This window comes from Phasianus colchicus, chromosome 1 (assembly GCF_987193195.1).
Source record: "Phasianus colchicus chromosome 1, bPhaCol1.hap1.1, whole genome shotgun sequence".
Lineage (NCBI taxonomy): Eukaryota > Metazoa > Chordata > Aves > Galliformes > Phasianidae > Phasianus > Phasianus colchicus.
The window spans coordinates 93532875-93549256 of NC_143436.1; the positions used below are offsets into that span (position 1 = coordinate 93532875).

General features: G+C 36.2%; 1 protein-coding gene across 8 annotated transcripts in view; it reads right to left on the bottom strand.

Annotated features, from left to right (window-relative positions):
- Nucleotides 1-16382, bottom strand: part of DCAF6 (DDB1 and CUL4 associated factor 6) — an 81274-nt gene that overhangs the window by 45062 nt on the left and 19830 nt on the right. For 7 of the 8 annotated variants that reach the window (XM_090152527.1, XM_090152525.1, XM_090152539.1 and 4 more), the window contains exons 3-7: nucleotides 14582-14674; nucleotides 8870-9055; nucleotides 3836-3949; nucleotides 2648-2783; nucleotides 703-917 (exon numbers count right to left, since the gene is read on the bottom strand). In XM_090152527.1, coding sequence (XP_090008653.1) covers nucleotides 703-917; nucleotides 2648-2783; nucleotides 3836-3949; nucleotides 8870-9055; nucleotides 14582-14674 — 744 coding nt within the window. Of the gene's footprint in view, nucleotides 1-702; nucleotides 918-2647; nucleotides 2784-3835; nucleotides 3950-8869; nucleotides 9056-9156; nucleotides 9232-14581; nucleotides 14675-16382 lie in introns of those variants that run through there. The other variant, XM_090152545.1, reaches the window with a different exon arrangement.

Consider the following 16382-nt stretch of genomic DNA (forward strand, 5'->3'; position numbering starts at 1 on the left):
ATTACTGGAACCCACAAGTACACAGTAATCATGGTGAAAATGCTAAATTATCACCAAAATAAAGGTAAGAAATCTGTGGTTCTCATTTCAACACAGGTACACCAAATTCTCATCAGCCCTGAGAAGAGGCAACAATTTTTGTTTTATGAAAGCAAAACACTCCAAAGTTTTAGGTGCAAAAAACATTGCCAGATAATCGGAATCCACAAGTTGAATTTTTCTGAACGTATCTCCCATCTTGTATGTCTGGATTTAGTCACAGAAAAATTATGGCTAACTATGAATCTCTATGGCACTGGCTTACTTCTAATGTCAAACTGGGAAGAATTGAAAGATGGTGATTTTACGTGTGTCCTTCTAGAAAAAACTTATTTTATGAATAGTCAGGGTATCAAGTTCCATTAATATCAGCCTATGCTGAACTTCCCATATATGGGAAGCAGAATATTTGCCTTTCTCCGGAAAAACCAAGACCTGTTTATTCCTCACTGTTCCTTACCAAAATATACAAGACCCAAAAAAACTAAAACCAAAAAATCCCATACCCCCAACGCCAATACCGTAGATACTCTAAAACTATTTTAAAAACAGCATTTGAGAATCAAATGATGGCTCAAGATTCATTTCAAGGCACATACAACCGGTAGGATTGACCTGGGGGTGGGGAAGACGACATGAAAACAGGTCATCTTAATCACTTGCCTCTTCTCGTCTCTCCTCAGAGGAAGGAACTTTAAGTTCTCGTGCTGTATCATCCTTGGGATCAAACAAGTATATGTAATCTGACGAGTAGCTAACAAGGATCTCTTGACCATCTTCACTATAACATAGAGACGTTACTCGGCAAGATTTGTTATTGAGATGAGGAGGAACAAAACGTGCCACCATTCCAATAGTTCCTCTGCCAGCATAATTCCCTGTGTGAGAATGAGAAAGAATACATTCACTATTGTAAATTTTCTACAAGCAGTTTCAATATACTCCTTAGTTAACATCCAAAGATGATCAGAGAATAGTTGAATATTTAAGCAACCTGCAGTTTTTGTATTAAATTGGTTCTGAGGAGTGACAAATCAGATCTTCTGGTGTACAAAAAAAAAAAAAACCTGATATGAAGAATACAGAAAAAGATGAAAGCATACAAACAAACATATGTCACATACCAATCACATGATGGGGTGTGGATACCATCCGTAATGTTTAGTATAGATGGAAATTTAGGAACCAAAGAACTTGTACATAATAATAATGCAATCATGTAGCATCACACAAATCTGCAAGGAAGTCATTCTATAGAACTTGGAAATTTTAAGGACATCTTTACTTTCTAAATGATCTAAAAAAATACCAGTTTTTCCTTCTTTGAGACATGATACTGTCACTGTGAGACTGCAGAACTACACAATACATTGGGTTTACATGACAAACAACTTCCATTCTACATGCTAAAACAACCTTCAATTCCAGTATTACAAAGTTGTGAGCAGACAAAAATTACCTATAAGACAGCTTAACAGAGCGAAATAGACCGTTCCAAAAATCTATCATCTGCCACATAACTGCAAGGCATAACTGCTTTGGGTTAGCACACAGAAAAGCACATCGTTGACAAATTCAGAGTTTGCCACCTCACTGCGTAAGGACTAAAACTGAAAGTCTAGAATGAAAAAAACTAGTTTGCTCACTAGCAGCTATCATGGAATACCTCATTCTTTAAAACAAATAATAAAAAAAAAAACAATAGCAAAATCAGTAAATCCAGAAAATCTACAGTCTTCGAATAGGCTTGCATACCTGAATTCATCTTCCTGTTGTACTGTAATAGGGTTAGGTGTAAAAGTGAAAAAGCAGTGGTGTTTTTGTATTGTTTTTGTTGGGTATTGTTTAGTTTTTAAACAAAACTTCAGGGAAAAGCAGAAACTAACATTTACATTCTACATTTCAATCAGCCTCCCCAGAATCTGTTCCTCAGACAGTTTTCAGGAACATTGCTTACAACTATAATAGGAGGGAGAAATCAATAAGATTTCTTATGAAAACATTAGCCTGATTAAAAGATTGTTTATTAATGTTCATTAAGTGATCTTTACTGTTTTTTTTCCTCTTCCATTACAACAATCAACAGGAAATGCTGCAAAAATGACTGTGACACCGATTACCTTTATGAATGTGTATACACAGTTACGTATATTAATTTCTACGTAAACTGAAACATACAGTTATCATGCACTACAAGTAGGAGATATGTTAGGACTACATACTCACTGTAACTTGTCACTTAATTTTTTAAATAAAATCCTTAGCATCTAAAGACTGCCAACTTCTAACTGTACAATTTGTAACTTTTCAGAAAAATTTTGTTAGATACAGCAACAACTTCTGCAAAGCTAAAGAGATTGTGTGACGTTATAGACTATTTCAGATCCCTTCCAGTAAGGAACTTCCTTATTTGAAGATTCCTATATTAGCAAATATTAAAGTGAAATGACTCCATTATTGAAAAGCATAGTTTTCAGAGAAGAAAGCTCCACTTCATTCAGTATTACATTTCTGCCATTCACCACTTATTTTGAACAAAAAAAAAAAAAAAAAGAACCTGAAATTGAAATTGCACATAGAGAAGCTTACTATAAAGCATGGTTCTCACCTGTTGCTCTTGTACCAAGCATTCGCCGATCATATATTCTTACTGAGCTATCAGAACAACCCACAGCAAGATAGTAGGGGATTGGTGGGCAGATAGCAACAGAAGTGGCAGCACGACGGCAGTTTATTAAAATATCCTGGAACAAAAGAAAACAAACCCACCATTCAAACAAGAGCTCTGAGCATCTGAAGTATAATTTTATTTGTTACTTTAGGACGCAGGCCCATTCATCAGGGAGTAATTCAGAAAGTCAGGTCTGGCCCTGTGAAGATAGGCTGAAAATATGCCAAACAGAAAACCCACAGCAGAGAAGGAAAGCTATCACAGAAATAGATATATTGTGACATTAAATGAAAAAGAAAAACAAACCAAACAAAGCAAACTAACAAAGGACAAAGCACAACAACAAACATTTGAGAAAAGATAAGCATAACAAATACAGATTTATAAACTAGCTTGCACATTGTATTTTCCTATGCAAACACAGGTAACTGCATTTAGTTGGAAGAGTACCAAATACGTCAAAACATAATTAGAGTGGATTTCATCTGCAGGCAGATAATTGGATAGATTTTAATAGGACAAGGAACCAATGAAATTTCTAAAACTCAGACATGCAACATAATTAATCAAGAGCAGTAATCTGGTGTCAGTTTTTTCTTCAATTCAATACTGAATTCCAAACAGTGGAAATAACTAGTATCTTACCTTCTGGGGAGTAATACCAGTGACTAATTTGATCTAGTATAAAGTCATTATGAAATCTTTTCTTATAGAGGGACAAAAGATGGCCAAAAACACAAAAGTGCAGCTGATTTTCATCAATAATATTTGCCTCCAACTGCACAGTCCACAGTAACTAATGTAAACCAAACAAATAGATTCAGTTTCAAGGCAGAACCTTCTCTACAGCATCTGAATCATCACACCACGGAAGCTCCTAAAGTGATATTACAATTTAGAAGAAAAGGGAAGCAAAAAAAAAAAAAAAAAAAAAAAAAAGAAGGAAAAAAAAAAAAGGAATGCTCAAACTTTTTTTTTTAATGTTTCTTGGGAAATATGTTGTCATCTCCACCAACGACCCTGAAATCTATTATTTCTAAAAGCCTTACCAGAATTCAAATCCTATGTTTGTATGATGTACAGCTCTACATTTAGGTCATCTTTATTAAAAGATTTCACTCTTACATCTTTACAATCTTCCTTTGTGCAACTTGTTTTGATTCGAGTATCAAACCATCGTACAGTGCCATCTTCACCACAAGAGAGGAAAGTATAGGGATCATTTGGTACTGTCATAATCTGCCCAGTAGAGAAAGAAAAAAAAAAAAGTATTAACAATTAAGGAAATAACATTCATTTGAAAATAAAAGCATCAATGTTTTGAGCCACAGTAGTCCCTGATCCAGTAATGACTCACATTAAGCCTTCTACTGAGACAAAGAAGAAAACTGCATAAATATTTACTGAGAATGAAGAAACATTGAAAGTCTGAACTACAGAAATTAAAACAAACTGTGTGGTATGGGACAAACAGAAAGCATCTATAGAAATAATTATAACATCTGACCTATTATTTTGTAATAAGCAACAAATATCAATTTGCTACAATAATTCAATGGAAGCCCGGTTTATTTTCTGTGAAGTATAAGAAGGCAATAAAAACCAAAATCCTCCATGAACCTGCTAACAGCTTTTATTCCCACTGTTTGGGAATAAAAATTCCCATTGTTTATTTGTACTCAAAACAGTGCCCTGAAGAAACTCTGAGTAAAAGGCTGTTACTAACCTACTTTCATTTTATTTTTCTACTTTCTAAGAGAGCACTGTACTGCACCATTATATTGATCTCAGACCCACTCAAACTAGGAAACACTCAGACAGCATCTTATGTGTGGTTTCATTCAGGAAGCCCTCCTTAAGACAAAATAAAAACATCCACAGGTTGATGAACACACAAAAAGTGACATGATTCTACATGCCATCCCCTAAACACAAAACAGGATATTTTAGAAATTGGTAGCATCTTTATTTACTTACAATACTGCTATCAGTAACTTAACAGAAATTTACAGAGCTCCAAAATCAGTAATTGTGTAATACACTAACTGAACATAAGCAAAAGTTCTATTCTTTAACACTTCTTATGCAATGCTTTTTTTTTTTTTCCAAACTCTTAATGAAAGTAACCTGTAGATATCTGTAAATCTTACTACCTAAAGTGAGATTACAAAGGTAATCTCCGCAGGATTCAACAATTCTTCACGTAACACTCTGTATATTACTTAAAACAATGCATGCTCTGCCAATTTTTACTGACAACAAATAAGAAATTAAACAAGGAGAACAAAGTCAAGGTTTAAATACCAATGGAATAACAAAATTCTGAGCTATGACTATGATTCTTGCATACATTAGTGTATCACATTGAAAAGAGCATTTTTTCACTACACATTTACTCAAATTAATAATTTCATTAGTGTAGTTATTTAAGCTAGGAATTGCTCTTCAATCCACTAAATCTTCTCAGCATTTACCTGCATTGTGATGCAAAACTTGCAATGAAAACAATCTACTTTGTCTCAAGTAATAAACTGAATACAGTATAATAAATCAAATTCAGACTTCTAGCCACATTTTATGTTTGTTCCTAATTATACCATTTCACAGTATAAATGTAAAAGCAAGGTATGTACCTACACTTGGATATGCCAATTTTTATGTGTGGTACTTATGAATACATAACAAATTCATGAACACTAAAATAAAGACACACAGAGGTACATACCCCAATAATAAAGAGTTGTTGATAATAGATTTAAGCTCAAACAACATATTTGAGTTCAAACATTATATAAAAGCATTTTGCCCTGTCAATTCCATGTATTCAAAAAAATACATGGTGATATGATAATTTTACTATTTTGAAAATGTTAAGGTAAGAAAGGAAAAGTTGGAACTTGATGATCTTTAAAATCCCTTCCAACTCAAGCCATCCTATGAATCATTCTGCAATGCTATGGAAGTGCTGTACATTCTCCTCCTATAATGCAATTAACATGAGCAGTAATAAAGCATTTGGCTGAATAAAAATGAACTTGCAATAGCATTATATAAACAAATTTTCCTACTTACTCTGTTCTCCCCAGACTTAAAAAATTGTAGACAATTATCTTGCAGTTCACAATGATCTAAACAAATTTCTATATTATTCTTTTTCAGTGTTTTTGTACTGCCTGAAACAGTCACAATTTTCAACTTTAAAGTGCAGTATAAATCCAAAATGCATTCAAATTTATAATTAGTACCTCCAGGTCAAATTACGTTAGCTTTTGTTATCTAGAGAATCTGATGAGTCGAAGTTCTATATTTAATACAATGATGTGGTTATATACAGCTGGGTAGCAATATCTCAACATTTTACATGACTTTCCCACTCCAGAAAACTCTCAGTGATTAAGTTGTATTACACCAGAAGCTGAGGCCACACCTCAGTCATTTGCTTCAAAAGAACTGGTTTTGCTCCATTATACTTCCACACATCAAGGCTCAAACAAAAAAGGTCTGCAATGCCCAAACAGGCTTTTAATGGTCAAATATCAAGCAGATTTTAAAAAGTAACAGAATTTAAAGCCTGAGCAAAATATTTTATGAGCCTACATATCAAAGGCTTTTTGAAGATAGTTATCAACTTTTTGATACGTAAAACCTCAGTGTAAAACGGGCTAAGAAAATTCTTTTCAAGAAAAGACATTTTTAAAACGGTCAGTGTTGTAATGGGGACTGGGAAATAGCTTCCATTATTGACATTTTAAGATAATGAAAATAGTATTGGATGTCATCATTCAAAACAACAGCAATGCCCTCTTTTAAACATTATTTGCTGAATAAAATAATCTCCAATACTACCATTTTGTGTGTACAATACAGCAGTCAAATGGCCATACTCTCTTCAACTAATGATTTTGAGCTGTATTCCAAACAAACAGACATTATCTAAACATAAGATGACTATGTGGTAAATAGTAAATCTTTAATTTTGATTTGTTGGTCTGTTGGGCAGTCCTTATTTCTTCTAAACTGTTTCTAAGTCTTTTTTTTTTTTTTCTGGTCTATTTTGTGGAGTTTAATTTTTTTTCTTATTAAATTAATATTTGCCTTTGCCATCAGGTCTAATAGTTGGAAAAACACATACTATTGCTACTGATGACAAACAACACCTTCCAAGAATTGATCAGCATCTCACAGTAAAAATTGTAAGTGCTATGTTCTAGCCTCTGTTGACCCTTCCGACCCACAAGGTCAACTGGCAACTGCTTCCATTGAACTTTTTCAGTCTGACCATTTTTTAGCAGCAACACCTGTTTACAGTCATTTCAATTTAACCAACCAAATTGTTGGTCTACCCAAGTTCAAGCAAATCAAAACTCAGGATTGCAACTGTGACTTCTAGTAATTGTACTGTCATCAAAACTTTCATTTACTGTACTCATAGCAGCTGACCCCAAGACCCTACCTAAACTTCAGGCACAGACTCACCGCTCTAATGACAGACAGGTCTCCTCAGCCCAGTGTCCGTAATCATTCTCCTATTCTCATGCTCCAAAGTTTTTCTTTCTTTGTTTGTTTGTTTAAATACAAAACTCACAGCTAGCTACCCAAGAAACATAAACCAGCCGAGCCATAGACTGGCTGCTCCTTAAGTCTGTGGCCAGCCATCAAGCAGGTACTTTCTTCCCCAAGAGGTCAGAATGCTGACCTGACAGACCCCATCCTCAACCTAGGCCATTTCATTTTTAAGAAACAGCATCACTGCCTCCAGATGTTCTTACCAAAAGGCAGGGTTTATCTGAGGTACAGAGAACATCCAATCAAGCTGCAGAATCCTCAGACTAACACACAGACTACTATATATAGTAAGCTCCGGTGGCAACTGAGGCAGTTTAAGCTTCTGGCTGAGGGCCACAGGACTGCTGCTTTTCAAAGGGAACAGTAGTTTCTCAGTAAAAGCAATCTCAAAACTAAAAGCAGGAAATGCAAGTCTGGGAGCCTGAATAACATTTTGCAAAACTGAAAATCAGTACATAGACTACAGCCTTGAGTTAAACCCAGGAAAAACAACCATATAACAAAATACAACAGATAAACAAACCACAATCCCATAAACGTCTACACAGTCAATAATGCCAGGTATGCTTGACTGTCTGACCTACAAGGCCACCAGCAGACAAAATGTTTTTATCAAATCCTTTAACTGAACATGTGTGATATCAATTGTAACGATACTTTTACTATGTAATTGAAAATGAATTCTCACACAATCTTTCCGCACACCTCAAATTCAGTCAGTCTTAACAGATCTGAATTCAGATTTTAATCTGAATTAAAAATCTGTTAAGATTTTTAAATATTTCGTTCACTTTAAATGCAAAGAAAAAGACTTAGAAATTTGTTATGAAATCTCAGCTAAATAATTACAAAAGCAATGGATTTGAGGCTTTTTCTTTCGAATGTCATACTTTTAACCTAAGAAGAAAATAGAATTATTTCTCCCATTTTAAAAACAATCAAGCTTTACAAGTAACAGATTTTGCAGTCATTAAAATAAATATGTAAATTCAGACCATCTTCCTAAACTAAGCAGCACTTCCCTTCTCCGCTTGCCTATTTATATGAATAAGAGACTTTCAAGAGAGGATTGAAACACTGGATCTAAATTTACATATCATCAGTTAACCATAATACAAAACAGAAAAATCACCTAAAACTTCAAATACATTTTTCAGATAAAATTATTCACAAATGCTTAAGAATTTCTTAGGATTTAAATTGTGAAAAAGCACTAAACCACTGGAAATATTTTTATTCCTCCACCCACCTTCCCCCTAAATAAAAATCAAGAGATAAAGCATAGCCAACAACTCCTCCTCTGTCAATTCAGAAGGAAATTCACAGCACAGTTTAAGCCATTTTTGCTGCAGATTATTATTTTCATGATCGTTTATTCAGCTATTTTATTTTCAAAGAAAGTGGTCTTAACTACATTCACTTTTGGGAAATTTTTCAGACAATTTATTTTTCTTCTAAAGCCTGCTCTGTAAGAAAAATAATCAGAAATTGCAGAAGGAAGATTCTTTAATTCTCACTTTCATCATCTAGTTAATATCTTGCACAACAACACATGAAAATATGTACTCTATCTTAAAATCTTTTGTGTGTTACCTCATAGGTGGTTCCATAGTGGCATGTGTACTGGCATTGTCTGTTGGTCTCCGCATCCTGTTCAACATTAGTATAAAAGATGACCCCATCACCGGAACAAGATACAATCTGTTTGTCATTGGTGCATGGTAGGAATTTTGCACTAAAAATATTAGCCCGGTGTCCTGAGCGAATGGTTGTTAAAACCTACAAGAGAAGAAGAAAGCCTGTATCAGGTTAATAATTTCAAAGCAATTAAAGAATGGGAAAATAATACAGACTCAGGTACTATAAAAGAGCACTCGTACTCATGTACTGCCAGCAATGCATAGTTTAATCCCAACAGAAAAGAGAAGCTGCCTTTGCATCACATTACCACTAATTGGTTCCACACTGACCTTTGTACTTGTCTAAAGTAGTTTGCAAAACGAAAGTTATAAAATGCAACTGACACCTTTTTTTTTTTTTAAATGCTAGGTACGTAATCACATCAGGTTTCTCGAAGGAAAGCATTAGTCTGGGATGATAATACAGCCAGCCTGCATGCCAGTGATAGATTTCAAAGATATGAAACACTGTGGGTAGAGCAGCATTCTAATCCCAGCCAGCTTTACACACTTAAAAAAAAAAAAAAAGATGCTACCTGTACAATAAACACACTTTAAAAGAACTGAAGTTTGTAAAAAAGGATATTTTGAAGCCAGTCAAATAAAAATTTAAGAACACGATCACTGGGCAGACAAATAGGAGTTTAGGAGTTGAATTCAGTCTCAACAAATGCCTTTCACTTACAGTACAGCAGAGAAGCATATAATTTATTTTACCATCACAACTGGTTTTAAACACTTTGTGATGACTCTATTTTATTCACTACCATACTTTCGATTAGTCTGTTAAAACTGAAATAAAAATGCTCGATATACCTTCCTGTGCAAAGTGTAAAAATTCTACATTTCAGTCCATTTTCCTGCCTGTAAATTAAAAACATTTTCACCACCACCTATGGGAAAGCAAAATCTACAAAGCCATTTGCAGTATTAAAATGCCTTCAAAATTTCTACTCAAGTAAGTTAATCAAATAAAACATGCAAATTAAGCTGCTCTGCCAGTAGTAACTGATGTATAGTATTTTACAACATTCCACTTTCAAACAGTTCACACAAAAAATTCAAATCCAGTATTCAAAGCCTAATACTGGAAACAAATTCTCCGTTGTCCTATTATGATCAGACTGTAAAAGTTGGTCCCCTTCCTGCTTATAAGCTTCCTTCAAATAGTGGAGGGCTACAATGAGGTCTCCCTGGAGCCTTCTCTTCTCCAAGCTAAACCAGCCCAACTCTCTCAGCCTCTCTTCATAAGAGATGGTACAGCTCTCTGATCATCTTTGTGGCCCTCCTCTGGACCTGCTCTAACAGCTCCATGTCTTTCTTGTGCTGGAGGCCTGAGGTCTGGATGCAGTAGGGTTAGGGTGGGTTAGGTGGAGCCTTACAAGGGCAGAGCAGGCAACAATTAACCTCCCTTGCTCTGCTGGCCATCCCTCTTTTGCTACAGCCTGTGATATTGTTGGCCTGGGCTGCAGGAGTACACTGCTGGCTCATGTCAAGCTTTTTTTCCATCAGGATTCCCAAGTCCTTTTCCTGAGAGCTGCTCTCAACGCTGATTCCACTGTCTATATTGCTGATGCAGATGCTGAAGAGCACTGGTTCCAAGACAGACCCCTGGGGGACACCACCCATCACCAGCCTCCACCTGGACATAGAATCATTGACCACAACCCTCTTGTTTGGTTGTGATCATACAATGAATCACAGAATCATGGTGGTTGGAAGGGACTTCTGGAGATCATCTAGTTCTAACCCCCTATTGAAGCAATTATTTATCCACCAAATAGTCCACTCTTCAAATCCATCTCTCTTTGATTTAGAAACAAGGATATGGTACAGAATCATGTCAAAAGCCTTACACAAGCCCAGGCAGACAACATCAGTTTCCCTTCCTTTGTCCACCAAGCCACCACTCCATCAAAGAAGGCTACCAAATGTGTCAGGCACAACCTACCCTTGATGAAGCTATGCTGGCTAGTCTCAGATCACCTCCTCATCTTGCAAGTGTTTTTAACATCTCTTCTAAGAAGATTTACACCACAAGCATTCAGGCACAAATGTGAGGCTCAACGGCCTGTAGTTCTTTGGGTCTCCTTTTCTTGAAAATGGGAGTGATGCTTCCATTTTTTCCAGTCACTGAGGACTCTGCCCAACAGCCATAACTACTCAAATATGATGGAGAGTGGCTTGGCAATCACATCAGCCAGTTCACTCAGGACCATGGGATGCGATGCCATCTGGCCCCACAGATCAGTATACATTCAGCCTCACGAGGCAGTCTCTGACTTGCTCTACTTTAGAATGAGAGGGATTTTGCTCCTCCAGCTCCTGCCTGCCAGCCCCCAGCAGGCATCAAATTTCTCCAGAGAGATTATTTGGAAAGCAAATGGGTGCCACTGTGCCTCTCAGTATGGAGTCCCCAAATATTAAGACTGTTTGCCTTTTTTGAGCAGCACTACTTATGACTCGAGAACCTAACTGGACCATCTAAATGTGGTTGACCTTTTCTAGTTCTGAACCATTAACCACATCCTCTTCTTTCCATCTCCAGAGCTTCCCATTGGTTGGTTAGGGGAAATTCAGGAGGAACAGGGAGGTTCCTCCTTCTTCTCTGATCAGAGATGAGGGTCCAGTCCCCCTCATCTTGCATATTTTTGCAATCTGTCTCCTCAGGGTTGGGAGCTTGCTTAGCTTCTTCCTCTTGTAGGGACTTAGGACAGGACTGTCATTTTGCCCATGTCATTGTATGATACTACTGATTGCTGGATACTTCTCATACTGGTGATTTTCTACACAACAACCTAGCCACCTCCCCAAAACATTCATCAATCTGAGTACAACTGCGCCCATGACACCTCCCTCTCTTCCTCCCACTCCCCCCCCACTTCACTTCCCTCAGGCCCTTAGTGGACGTCCAGATTCTGGAGTTTCCTTCAACTGTAGGTCTAGGCAGCTCTGTCACTCATGGGAAGTCTGTCTGGGTGCACGAGTCAGCCCAGAAAAGTTGTAGCCCCCCTTCACAGTTTCTGCCTCAGCCCTACCATTGTGGTGGATGGTCACCATGTTTGTTTCAATAGAGTGTCACACCCTGGTGCACCAGATGAGAATAAAATAGCTCATTTTGTGCCCTCCTCCGTCCCTCACTTCCCTGGCTATACTACTCAGTGCAGCAATAAAGAGCATTGAAGTATTACAGCATTTATTATCTGCAGAAGATTTTCCATGCCCTTCTTGACTTGCTCTGTACATTCTTTCTCACATAACAACCAAAACAGAAATTTAACACACATGGACAACCTCTAACAGCCTATCATTAGCTACACAGAGTAAAACAACACTACCACCTTACTCTCGAACATTTTATTACTATCATGCAACAAGCTATACAGACACTTAATAACTGAGTGAAAACAGAGGGAAGAGACAATTTCAAACATTTTTCCAACTACTTGTTTAGATATAATGACTCAGATATTTTCACAACTTCCGCACTTCCTTAAGTAACACATCACACAGAAAATCAATTAAAGAGGCAAAAAATAAAGGATTTCAAATTGCAGTTCTTAAGTGCTCAGATTATATCTTTGGGACAGGATTACTTGTTCACACACAATCCTAAAGAACTTATCTCCATCTCTAACAATACATATTTTCCTCCAGGAAACAGTACACAAAACAAGCACACACACCGTGGAAAAGGAAAACAAAGAGGTATAAAACTATTATTATTTGCAGATTTGTTATTTTTTTTTGTCACATCTCTGTTTGACATTCTGCTTATAAAAGCTGCATGCTGTGAAACTGTTGATTTTATTTTAGATCCTACAGCAGCTATTAGGTTGTCATCTCAAAACGTAAAGTGTTTTATGGTAACTTTACTATTATTATTATTTACTATAAGGAACAAAACACTATTTTTTATGCCACATCAAAAACAGTTAAAAAACCCCCAAAGCAGCAGTTTCATTTATTTTCCACTTAACTTATATTTTGTAAAGAGGCCTGTTTAAACAAATGCAAGCCAAATATCAGAGGTTACTATGCCTTTCAGGATATGGTCAGAGATCCCATTTAAGATATCTAGCACAGAATCATTTGCAATCCAGCCAGATGAACAGTGTTTCTTTGAAGCAGCCAAAGCCCCTTTAGAAGTAAAAAGGAAACAAGCCTAATGGAACCTCTTCCTAATGTTAAAAATAGCAATCTCGACTCTGGAAAAGATGTAATCTCTCAGCTGCACTAAACACACTCCAAAGCCTCTCCAACACTTTCTCACAAGTGGAACCCTTTTCCTCTCTGGAAGCAAACCAAGCTACAGATTCAAAAATCTTAAGCATAATTACTAGCAATAATTCTGTGTTCACATGGGTTTTTAGCTGACAGAAATCCTGAGTTACATCTAAAGGCTCTGAAAAATGACTGCTTAACCAGATGTACTTGTAGCACAAACTGTTTTAGCTCCAGAGAGTTAAATTATTTACTTATTTTGTTACTGAGATGCCTGAAACATTTATTTTGATGGAGCTGAGTGAAGCAGAATAAGAGAGGAATAATCCACAAAAGGAATTATTCTCAACCATCTCAAAGTATAACCAAGTACTTATTCTTTATTTTAGGCTTACAGTTACTACTAGAAATCACAGTAGTACATTTCTCCTGAGATACACTAACACAAACATTCAAACTAATCAAACTCAACAAACATTTTCCAAAAATTTTTCCTTCTGAGGCACACAGTAACAATATTTCCATTTGAGGACACAGCACAAACTGGAGTTACATACATTCTGCCTCAATAACCTCCTATTTAAACTCCTTTCCACCACACTAACCACACATTTTCTTTCTCCTTCTACATTTAATTTTTCAGTACCTCTTCTAGTTTTAGGTGTCAACCTCAGAGGGAGTATGGAAGAGTGGACTTTGAACATTGCTGCAAAGGATCCCCAGCACTGAAGGACACAGCTCAGAGCATCTGTATAGGAAAACTGACAACAGATGCTCGAAGAGTAAATTATGGAACAATGCTACAACATGATGGACACTAACTGATACTACTGGAAGTCACTTGACTGGATCTTAACCCGCGTAAGTGCAGAAGTGGAAAAGCCAAGCTTTTTACAACACTTACCTTCACAAACCTGCTTCCTCCATCTCAGTACAAATTTTTCTCCACCACACACACACGACAATATCATTTCAAATGGTAATCATTTTTTTTTAATACACATTGTTTTGACACTTCATTTCAACACCATTAGGTTACACAAACAAACAACTCAGTATACTGTACACAGCAGAAGCTAGTACAATATTTTAAAGCTAAAATGAAGACAATGTATCTGACTATGAAATTTCACAATTACTGAATGCTTTTGCTAATTCTGACACTAATCTGTTGTGAGACCATGTTCCCTTTGTGCCAGACCATTTACCGTAAAATGGGATAATGCCTCTGTTATGAGGGATTAGAATACTAAGGTTTTAAAGCACTGTGAAATTTTATTTTCATTTACAGAACACTACAAAGTGCCTGATATTATCTTTGTCAGATAATAATTAGTTTCTCTTAAAAAATAACAACTTAAATTCCATTTAAAAAATATTAAGTATTCAGAAACAAACCTACCTTTCTGCTGTAAGGATTGGTAATAACCAGATTGGTGTCATCAGAACCAGATAAAATATATTCTCCTGTATCATTCCAGCAAATTGTATTCACCTGCATGAATTAATTAACAATTAAATTAGACTTGCATTAGAATTTTTAGACTATATCAACATACTATATTCATCCAACAGTACAAAAAAAGGAGTTAACAAATGAAACTGAAGAAATGCCACTTTTCATCAGCTAGCACACACACACAAAAAATTACTTTCAAAATAAACTGATACCCACTTCACCTATGGCCTCTCTATTTGCAACTCAGTTGTTTGCTTTGCTCCTGAAGAGCCCATTAGGTAAATTAAGCCTTCCCACAAAAATCTCAAATCCCTCAATTTTATACATTCAAGTGTTTGAATGTAGCAAATATACTCCACAGAGTTCTCTGAACTTGAACTAGCACCACATCACAACATCTTCACATTGTCCAATTTCCGAATGTCCACTGCTCTACAGACTTCTCAGACATGACATCTTCTCAAGGATCCTGTGAAAAGCAAGGTAGAATCCATCCCAGATCCCTCTCTGAGGAATGTATGCATGCTGGAAAACCCAAGTCCTACAGTGAGGTGCAAAGTCATATTGGGAGAAATTTACAATACGTTTCTTTACCAATTTTCCTTTCCACAATACTGTGTTCAGTACTGTGTTAATGATATAAAGCTGTAAATTCAAAATCCAGGAAACTCAGAAAGTATCCTTAAAGCAAGCTAGTTTTTTCTTCCAGCGGTAGCTAATGCACAAGCTCCAAAGACTGTATGCATGACCATTATTATTTCAAATTGTCTCCAAAATAGCTTTAGCTGTCAAACTGCAGCTATCAACATTTTTCAATGGCCATTTTCTGCGGGCAGGATAACTGCTGTGATTTGATATGAGTGGACTATATCATTAGTCAAGACTCTATTTTTTTAACATTCTTTTCTTATGCTTTCTTTTGATTCAAATGTCCCATTTGTGTGGGCCTGAAATGCAAAAATCTTTTTGTTTAAAATAAGAATACTAATTTTAGTAACTATTTTTAGCATTGCTCAGTTGGAGTCCTTCTTCAGGCAAAGTTGCAAAATGAATATTAGCTGTTTGCATGGATGGATCACATGGGCAAGTGGATTAATTACTAGAATTTATGTATTTGTTGACAATTTTTTAACTACAGGCACTCAAAAACACATTAGGAAATGAACAGAAGTGAAAATGTCATTCTGTCAGTGTATCCATGTATGGCAGATCTGCACCTTCCATACTGTAGCTTTGGTTCATATTCCACCCCCATATCCTCAATTTCTATTAATACCCATTTGAAATGCAAAGTTATGAAAAAGAATGGCTAGGATGATTGGAAGTACTTAAAGCTTTTTATTGCAAATTTGTGCTAGTCCAAGGGAGAGAGAAACAGAATATGACAAAAGTTCATGAAATCATTCACAGCATGGCAAAAGTAAGAAATAATTTTCCATAGTTCTTTGCAATACAGGAAATGGAGGGCCTTCAATGAAAGCATCTCGCAACACGTCCAAAATAAAGGGTAATTCTCCTATGGTATTTTATTAAAACTGTAATCATTATCATGGAATGCCCTAAACACCAAAAGTGGAAAAGAATATTTGCCAAAGAAAAATGATCAAAAACAAAGATGCAAACTTCATTTCCATTTGTCCATTAAAGTCTGATGTGTTCTCCTTGCTATACACCGGCCATGCCTCTGCTTTCTTCCAACATCAGTTCTGGCCACCATCACAGCCAAGTTAGCAGGCTTGACTGA